The sequence below is a fragment of the Osmerus mordax genome, chromosome 2 (assembly GCF_038355195.1).
Source record: "Osmerus mordax isolate fOsmMor3 chromosome 2, fOsmMor3.pri, whole genome shotgun sequence".
In the NCBI taxonomy this organism is placed as follows: Eukaryota; Metazoa; Chordata; class Actinopteri; order Osmeriformes; family Osmeridae; genus Osmerus; species Osmerus mordax.
This window is the reverse complement of record NC_090051.1, coordinates 2,115,317-2,124,812: the sequence shown is the minus strand read 5'-3', so window position 1 is coordinate 2,124,812 and position 9,496 is coordinate 2,115,317. Positions and strand designations below refer to the sequence as shown.

At 42.9% G+C, this 9,496-nt stretch overlaps 2 protein-coding genes across 5 annotated transcripts in view; both read left to right on the top strand.

Annotated features, from left to right (window-relative positions):
* The first annotated feature begins 323 nt into the window (after nt 1-323).
* LOC136959565 (rho GTPase-activating protein 9-like) lies at nt 324-1,924 on the top strand. Its single transcript, XM_067253944.1, has 3 exons — nt 324-718; nt 1,514-1,572; nt 1,696-1,924. The coding sequence occupies exons 1-3, from the start codon at nt 428-430 to the stop codon at nt 1,922-1,924; spliced, it is 579 nt and encodes a 192-aa protein (XP_067110045.1). The 5' UTR covers nt 324-427.
* A 1,005-nt stretch (nt 1,925-2,929) lies between these two features.
* LOC136933145 (protein NLRC3-like) overlaps nt 2,930-9,496 on the top strand; it is a 28,297-nt gene continuing 21,730 nt past the window's right edge. For 2 of the 4 annotated variants that reach the window (XM_067228529.1, XM_067228536.1), the window contains exons 1-2: nt 2,930-3,000; nt 5,228-5,344. In XM_067228529.1, coding sequence (XP_067084630.1) covers nt 2,930-3,000; nt 5,228-5,344 — 188 coding nt within the window. Of the gene's footprint in view, nt 3,001-3,822; nt 3,896-5,227; nt 5,345-6,127; nt 6,179-9,496 lie in introns of those variants that run through there. The other 2 variants (XM_067228534.1, XM_067228535.1) reach the window with 2 other exon arrangements.

Here is a 9,496-nt window from a genome sequence, read left to right as displayed (position 1 = left end):
CTAGCCCATGACAACCTATGATGACATAAACTTTCATTCAATACACTCTCTAGTGTAAACCTGTTCCACTGTGTTCTGGATATTAAAATGAAGTTAATGGAATGGAATGACCAGAACAGTCCCAGTACCACCAAGATCCATCAGGGCCTGTCCTTCAAGCTGAGAAGCTACTAGGGGTGGGGGCATTAGACAAAAGCTGCAGCAACACTTTGCCCTTCTTTTGCCTTTCTTTCACGGTGCCTGTGATAGTGTCTACATGCCTGTGTGTTAGTGTGTCTTAATATGTACAGTTAAGCAATGTTTTATGTTCCCTCCCTAGGAAGACTGCTCTTGAGTCTGACCACGCCCCTCACCCTTCCCAGCCTGCTCCTGTAGGTCAGCCCCCCTCCCTTGGAGTGGGCGTGGCCACAGGGTGGTCGTTGTAGCAATGAGCTTTGAGAGGCGCAGCAAAGGTGGGGTTCTGGTGGAGTTTGCGTATCAGTACACAGACAGAACTGGCAGCATCGTCTCCATCAAACCTGATGAACATTACCTCCTCCTGGAGAAGACCAGCCATGACTGGTGGCTCGTCTGCAAGGATGAGAGTTCAGAGCCCTTCTACGTCCCTGCCAAGTGTGTCAGGGTACTTCCCAGCAGGTTCCCACTGGACCATGCTGACCCCCCCAGACCAGAGACCACCAGAGTCCCTGAGACAAGACGACAACACAAGACACCACAGGTGGGTTTCAGTGTGGGGAACAGGGTCGTACTGAATGTAGAACAACATGGGGGGACAGTGAAATACCAGAAACACTCATTCACAGAGATTTAGAAGCATCATTAGTTTATAAATGATGTGTTACAGAAGTGGACATTGAACTGTTTTAAAGGATGAGACACTGTCCTGAAACCTGCTGTACAGATCCTCCCTGAAACAACACAGGGAGCATGTGTACAAGGACAGTGGGTCACACCTGACACAGTGTCAACATGTGACACAACACAGGGAGCATGTGTACAAGGACAGTGGCTAACACCTGGCACAGTGTCAACATGTGACACAACACAGGGAGCATGTGTACAAGGACAGTGGGTAACACCTGACACAGTGTCAACATGTGACACAACACAGGGAGCATGTGTACAAGGACAGTGGCTAACACCTGACACAGTGTCAACATGTGACACAACACAGGGAGCATGTGTACAAGGACAGTGGCTAACACCTGGCACAGTGTCAACATGTGACTGACTGAGGTTTAATCCATGTCACTTAATATGCACTTGTGTTTGCTTTTAAAATGCATTGTTGGTAAATTCTATAATATTGGAAATTGTGTTTGAGTGTTTTGATTTCATGACTAGACTGCATCATCTAATGTAGATAGCCTCTGATGATAAAGATAAATAATTTTCTGAACTTTTGACACCAATCCTCAGTCTGGCAGCAGTATTCCAACTTGATCCTGTGACAACTAGCCCCTGTCTCTCTATTATCATTATTATTAATGTATGAATCATTACTGTGTTTCAGAGGGCTGTCGCTAAAACGAGTCTCTCTGGGGAACATGACATGGACACCAAAGCTAAGAGGTAAGATGAGAATCCATACCTGTTCATGACTGTTCTCCATCTCAGAGCTCAGCAGTGATTTTATGACATCATCATTAGTCAGAATAAATGAGAGACTGAAGGTCTGTCTCTGTTGTGTTGAAGCCCAATCCAGCAGAGACCAGCCTCACCTGCACCCAGCTGTGTGTCCATGAAGAGTGACTGGTCTATGAATCAACCTATCAAGTTCAGTGATGGAGGAGGACCTTCTCCATCACTGAACAGCAGCTCTAACCCTAAAACAGGGTTAGAGCTGCTGACTGTAGATACTCAAGTACCCCTCATCACATCCCTACTAAAACACAGGGTTAGAGATGCTGACTGTAGATTCTAAAGTATCCCTCATCACATCCCTACTAAAACACAGGGTTAGAGATGCTGACTGTAGATACTAAAGTATCCCTCATCACATCCCTACTAAAACACAGGGTTAGAGCTGCTGACTGTAGATACTAAAGTATCCCTCATCACATCCCTACTAACACACAGGGTTAGAGCTGCTGACTGTAGATACTAAAGTATCCCTCATCACATCCCTACTAAAACACAGGGTTAGAGCTGCTGACTGTAGATACTAAAGTATCCCTCATCACATCCCTACTAAAACACAGGGTTAGAGATGCTGACTGTAGATACTAAAGTATCTCTCATCACATCCCTACTAAAACACAGGGTTAGAGCTTCTGACTGTAGATACTAAAGTATCTCTCATCACATCCCTACTAAAACACAGGGTTAGAGCTGCTGACTGTAGATACTAAAGTATCCCTCATCACATCCCTACTAAAACACAGGGTTAGATCTGCTGACTGTAGATACTAAAGTATCCCTCATCACATCCCTACTAAAACACAGGGTTAGAGCTGCTGACTGTAGATACTAAAGTATCCCTCATCACATCCCTACTAAAACACAGGGTTAGAGCTGCTGACTGTAGATACTAAAGTATCCCTCATCACATCCCTACTAAAACACAGGGTTAGAGCTACTGACTGTAGATACTAAAGTATCCCTCATCACATCCCTACTAAAACACAGGGTTAGAGATACTGACTGCCAGCCTGGCTGACATACAGACCATGTGGTAAAGGTTCACAGTGAGAGATACAGAGTAACAACAGGTCTGGAAACCTGCCTTTCTGACTCTCATTCAAGTTGAACAGCAACATTAAAGCCTGGATCTGACCCTACTGATGAATGACTACAGCAACACATGTTGGACAGTATGATATATCTGTGGTGTCTACTTTAGTGATTTATGTTTGTAAGACACTTTGTTGTGTTTGTTGACAGGATGAGACAGCAGAGACCAGCCTCACCTGCACCCAGCTGTGTGTCCATGAAGAGTGACTGGTCTATGAATCAACCTATCAAGTTCAGTGATGGAGGAGGGCCTTCTAATGAGGAAGGGTATGTACTGACCTCTGCTGGTTAACCTAAAACAGGGTTAGAGCTGCTGACTGTAGATACTAAAGTATCCCTCATCACATCCCTACTAAAACACAGGGTTAGAGCTGCTGACTGTAGATACTAAAGTATCCCTCATCACATCCCTACTAAAACACAGGGTTAGAGCTGCTGACTGTAGATACTAAAGTATCCCTCATCACATCCCTACTAAAACACAGGGTTAGATCTGCTGACTGTAGATACTAAAGTATCCCTCATCACATCCCTACTAAAACACAGGGTTAGAGCTGCTGACTGTAGATACTAAAGTATCCCTCATCACATCCCTACTAAAACACAGGGTTAGAGCTGCTGACTGTAGATACTAAAGTATCCCTCATCACATCCCTACTAAAACACAGGGTTAGAGATGCTGACTGTAGATACTAAAGTATCCCTCATCACATCCCTACTAAAACACAGGGTTAGAGCTACTGACTGTAGATACTAAAGTATCCCTCATCACATCCCTACTAAAACACAGGGTTAGAGATACTGACTGCCAGCCTGGCTGACATACAGACCATGTGGTAAAGGTTCACAGTGAGAGATACAGAGTAACAACAGGTCTGGAAACCTGCCTTTCTGACTCTCATTCAAGTTGAACAGCAACATTAAAGCCTGGATCTGACCCTACTGATGAATGACTACAGCAACACATGTTGGACAGTATGATATATCTGTGGTGTCTACTTTAGTGATTTATGTTTGTAAGACACTTTGTTGTGCTTGTTGACAGGATGAGACAGCAGAGACCAGCCTCACCTGTACCCAGCTGTGTGTCCATGAAGAGTGACAAGTCTATGGGTCTACCTATCATGTTCAGTGGTGGAGGAGGACCTTCTAATGAGGAAGGGTATGTACTGACCTCTGCTGGTGTTCAATGTTATATGATGAAGGTGACATGATGTGAAGAAGCCGTCTGCACTGGGACTCAATATTCCTATATTATAATATATTATAACTTATAGTTTATATGTGATTATAGTGATAGTGTTTAAATGTATTTGGGCCTACATGAATCAATGCAACATTACTTATTCATGTCAGAGCACAACCTGCCAGCCTCAATCCCTACTGTTTATCGTCTTTACTGTCTAATCGTTGAGTGTATACAGTTGGTCAGGCCAGACCCATTAATTGCCAACACCTGTTTGTTGGTAATACTGAGCTGTTAACATGTTTGGAAAGAATCCATGAAAGGGGACATGCTGCTCACTGGTCATAGACAGATTTCTTTAAGTGAAGCAAAGTATAAAGTACTATTCTAAAAGTCCAATGTAGACCTTTGCTTTATCATGTAAAATCTCTACAAAAACACAGGGTTAGAGCTGCTGACTGTAGATACTAAAGTATCCCTCATCACATCCCTACTAAAACACAGGGTTAGAGCTGCTGACTGTAGATACTAAAGTATCCCTCATCACATCCCTACTAAAACACAGGGTTAGAGATGCTGACTGTAGATACTAAAGTATCTCTCATCACATCCCTACTAAAACACAGGGTTAGAGCTTCTGACTGTAGATACTAAAGTATCTCTCATCACATCCCTACTAAAACACAGGGTTAGAGCTGCTGACTGTAGATACTAAAGTATCCCTCATCACATCCCTACTAAAACACAGGGTTAGAGCTGCTGACTGTAGATACTAAAGTATCCCTCATCACATCCCTACTAAAACACAGGGTTAGAGCTGCTGACTGTAGATACTAAAGTATCCCTCATCACATCCCTACTAAAACACAGGGTTAGAGCTGCTGACTGTAGATACTAAAGTATCCCTCATCACATCCCTACTAAAACACATGGTTAGAGATGCTGACTGTAGATACTAAAGTATCCCTCATCACATCCCTACTAAAACACAGGGTTAGAGCTGCTGACTGTAGATACTAAAGTATCCCTCATCACATCCCTACTAAAACACAGGGTTAGAGATACTGACTGCCAGCCTGGCTGACATACAGACCATGTGGTAAAGGTTCACAGTGAGAGATACAGAGTAACAACAGGTCTGGAAACCTGCCTTTCTGACTCTCATTCAAGTTGAACAGCAACATTAAAGCCTGGATCTGACCCTACTGATGAATGACTACAGCAACACATGTTGGACAGTATGATATATCTGTGGTGTCTACTTTAGTGATTTATGTTTGTAAGACACTTTGTTGTGTTTGTTGACAGGATGAGACAGCAGAGACCAGCCTCACCTGCACCCAGCTGTGTGTCCATGAAGAGTGACTGGTCTATGAATCAACCTATCAAGTTCAGTGATGGAGGAGGGCCTTCTAATGAGGAAGGGTATGTACTGACCTCTGCTGGTTAACCTAAAACAGGGTTAGAGCTGCTGACTGTAGATACTAAAGTATCCCTCATCACATCCCTACTAAAACACAGGGTTAGAGCTGCTGACTGTAGATACTAAAGTATCCCTCATCACATCCCTACTAAAACACAGGGTTAGAGCTGCTGACTGTAGATACTAAAGTATCCCTCATCACATCCCTACTAAAACACAGGGTTAGATCTGCTGACTGTAGATACTAAAGTATCCCTCATCACATCCCTACTAAAACACAGGGTTAGAGCTGCTGACTGTAGATACTAAAGTATCCCTCATCACATCCCTACTAAAACACAGGGTTAGAGCTGCTGACTGTAGATACTAAAGTATCCCTCATCACATCCCTACTAAAACACAGGGTTAGAGCTACTGACTGTAGATACTAAAGTATCCCTCATCACATCCCTACTAAAACACAGGGTTAGAGATACTGACTGCCAGCCTGGCTGACATACAGACCATGTGGTAAAGGTTCACAGTGAGAGATACAGAGTAACAACAGGTCTGGAAACCTGCCTTTCTGACTCTCATTCAAGTTGAACAGCAACATTAAAGCCTGGATCTGACCCTACTGATGAATGACTACAGCAACACATGTTGGACAGTATGATATATCTGTGGTGTCTACTTTAGTGATTTATGTTTGTAAGACACTTTGTTGTGCTTGTTGACAGGATGAGACAGCAGAGACCAGCCTCACCTGCACCCAGCTGTGTGTCCATGAAGAGTGACAAGTCTATGGGTCTACCTATCATGTTCAGTGGTGGAGGAGGACCTTCTAATGAGGAAGGGTATGTACTGACCTCTGCTGGTGTTCAATGTTATATGATGAAGGTGACATGATGTGAAGAAGCCGTCTGCACTGGGACTCAATATTCCTATATTATAATATATTATAACTTATAGTTTATATGTGATTATAGTGATAGTGTTTAAATGTATTTGGGCCTACATGAATCAATGCAACATTACTTATTCATGTCAGAGCACAACCTGCCAGCCTCAATCCCTACTGTTTATCGTCTTTACTGTCTAATCGTTGAGTGTATACAGTTGGTCAGGCCAGACCCATTAATTGCCAACACCTGTTTGTTGGTAATACTGAGCTGTTAACATGTTTGGAAAGAATCCATGAAAGGGGACATGCTGCTCACTGGTCATAGACAGATTTCTTTAAGTGAAGCAAAGTATAAAGTACTATTCTAAAAGTCCAATGTAGACCTTTGCTTTATCATGTAAAATCTCTACAAAAACACAGGGTTAGAGCTGCTGACTGTAGATACTAAAGTATCCCTCATCACATCCCTACTAAAACACAGGGTTAGAGCTGCTGACTGTAGATACTAAAGTATCCCTCATCACATCCCTACTAAAACACAGGGTTAGAGATGCTGACTGTAGATACTAAAGTATCCCTCATCACATCCATACTAAAACACAGGGTTAGAGATGCTGACTGTAGATACTAAAGTATCCCTCATCACATCCCTACTAAAACTCAGGGTTAGAGCTGCTGACTGTAGATACTAAAGTATCCCTCATCACATCCCTACTAAAACACAGGGTTAGAGATGCTGACTGTAGATACTAAAGTATCCCTCATCACATCCCTACTAAAACACAGGGTTAGAGCTGCTGACTGTAGATACTAAAGTATCCCTCATCACATCCCTACTAAAACACAGGGTTAGAGCTGCTGACTGTAGATACTAAAGTATCCCTCATCACATCCCTACTAAAACACAGGGTTAGAGCTGCTGACTGTAGATACTAAAGTATCCCTCATCACATCCCTACTAAAACACAGGGTTAGAGCTTCTGACTGTAGATACTAAAGTATCCCTCATCACATCCCTACTAAAACACAGGGTTAGAGATGCTGACTGTAGATACTAAAGTATCCCTCATCACATCCCTACTAAAACACAGGGTTAGAGCTGCTGACTGTAGATACTAAAGTATCCCTCATCACATCCCTACTAAAACACAGGGTTAGAGATGCTGACTGTAGATACTAAAGTATCCCTCATCACATCCCTATTAAAACACAGGGTTAGAGCTGCTGACTGTAGATACTAAAGTATCCCTCATCACATCCCTACTAAAACAGGGTTAGATATGCTGACTGTAGATACTAAAGTATCCCTCATCACATCCCTACTAAAACACAGGGTTAGAGATGCTGACTGTAAATACTAAAGTATCCCTCATCACATCACATCCCTACTAAAACACAGGGTTAGAGCTGCTGACTGTAGATACTAGTATATATACTAGTATCTGCAGTCAGCAGCTCTAACCCTGTGTTTTAGTAGGGATGTGATGAGGGATACTTTAGTATCTACAGTCAGCATCTCTAACCCTGTGTTTTAGTAGGGATGTGATGAGGGATACTTTAGTATCTACAGTCAGCAGCTCTAACCCTGTGTTTTAGTAGGGATGTAATGGGATACATTAGTATCTACAGTCAGCAGCTCTAACCCTGTGTTTTAGTAGGGATGTAATGGGATACATTAGTATCTACAATCAGCATCTCTAACCCTGTGTTTTAGTAGGGATGTGATGAGGGATACATTAGTATCTACAATCAGCAGCTCTAACCCTGTGTTTTAGTAGGGATGTGATGAGGGATACTTTAGTATCTACAGTCAGCATCTCTAACCCTGTGTTTTAGTAGGGATGTGATGAGGGATACTTTAGTATCCACAGTCAGCAGCTCTAACCCTGTTTTAGTTTAACCAGCAGAGGTCAGTACATACCCTTCCTCATTAGAAGGTCCTCCTCCATCACTGAACATGATAGGTAGATCCATAGACCTGTCACTCTTCATGGACACACAGCTGGGTACAGGTGAGGCTGGTCTCTGCTGTCTCATCCTGTAAACAAGCACAACAAAGTGTCTTACAAACATAAATCACTAAAGTAGACACCACAGATATATCATACTGTCTAATATGTGTTGCTGTAGTCATTCATCAGTAGGGTCAGATCCAGGCTTAAATGTTGCTGTTCAACATGAATGAGAGTCAGACAGGCAGGTTTCCAGACCTGTTGTTACTCTGTATCTCTCACTGTGAACCTTTACCACATGGTCTGTATGTCAGCCAGGCTGGCAGTCAGCAACTCTCTAACCCTGTGTTTTAGTAGGGATGTGATGAGGGATACTTTAGTATCTACAGTCAGCAGCTCTAACCCTGTGTTTTAGTAGGGATGTGATGAGGGATACTTTAGTATCTACAGTCAGCATCTCTAACCCTGTGTTTTAGTAGGGATGTGATGAGGGATACTTTAGTATCCACAGTCAGCAGCTCTAACCCTGTTTTAGTTTAACCAGCAGAGGTCAGTACATACCCTTCCTCATTAGAAGGTCCTCCTCCATCACTGAACATGATAGGTAGATCCATAGACCTGTCACTCTTCATGGACACACAGCTGGGTACAGGTGAGGCTGGTCTCTGCTGTCTCATCCTGTAAACAAGCACAACAAAGTGTCTTACAAACATAAATCACTAAAGTAGACACCACAGATATATCATACTGTCTAATATGTGTTGCTGTAGTCATTCATCAGTAGGGTCAGATCCAGGCTTAAATGTTGCTGTTCAACATGAATGAGAGTCAGACAGGCAGGTTTCCAGACCTGTTGTTACTCTGTATCTCTCACTGTGAACCTTTACCACATGGTCTGTATGTCAGCCAGGCTGGCAGTCAGCAACTCTCTAACCCTGTGTTTTAGTAGGGATGTGATGAGGGATACTTTAGTATCTACAGTCAGCAGCTCTAACCCTGTGTTTTAGTAGGGATGTGATGAGGGATACTTTAGTATCTACAGTCAGCAGCTCTAACCCTGTGTTTTAGTAGGGATGTGATGAGGGATACTTTAGTATCTACAGTCAGCATCTCTAACCCTGTGTTTTAGTAGGGATGTGATGAGGGATACTTTAGTATCTACAGTCAGTATCTCTAACCCTGTGTTTTAGTAGGGATGTGATGAGGGATACTTTAGTATCTACAGTCAGCATCTCTAACCCTGTGTTTTAGTAGGGATGTGATGAGGGATACTTTAGTATCTACAGTCAGCAGCTCTAACCCTGTGTTTTAGTAGGGAT

Excerpts from the sequence above, each read along its gene's own strand:
- LOC136959565 (XM_067253944.1), top strand. The coding sequence starts at position 428 with ATGAGCTTTGAGAGGCGCAGCAAAGGTGGGGTTCTGGTGGAGTTTGCG. Across the intron at positions 719-1,513 it reads GACAACACAAGACACCACAG|AGGGCTGTCGCTAAAACGAG; the intron begins GTGGGTTTCAGT and ends ACTGTGTTTCAG. Across the intron at positions 1,573-1,695 it reads ATGGACACCAAAGCTAAGAG|CCCAATCCAGCAGAGACCAG; the intron begins GTAAGATGAGAA and ends GTTGTGTTGAAG.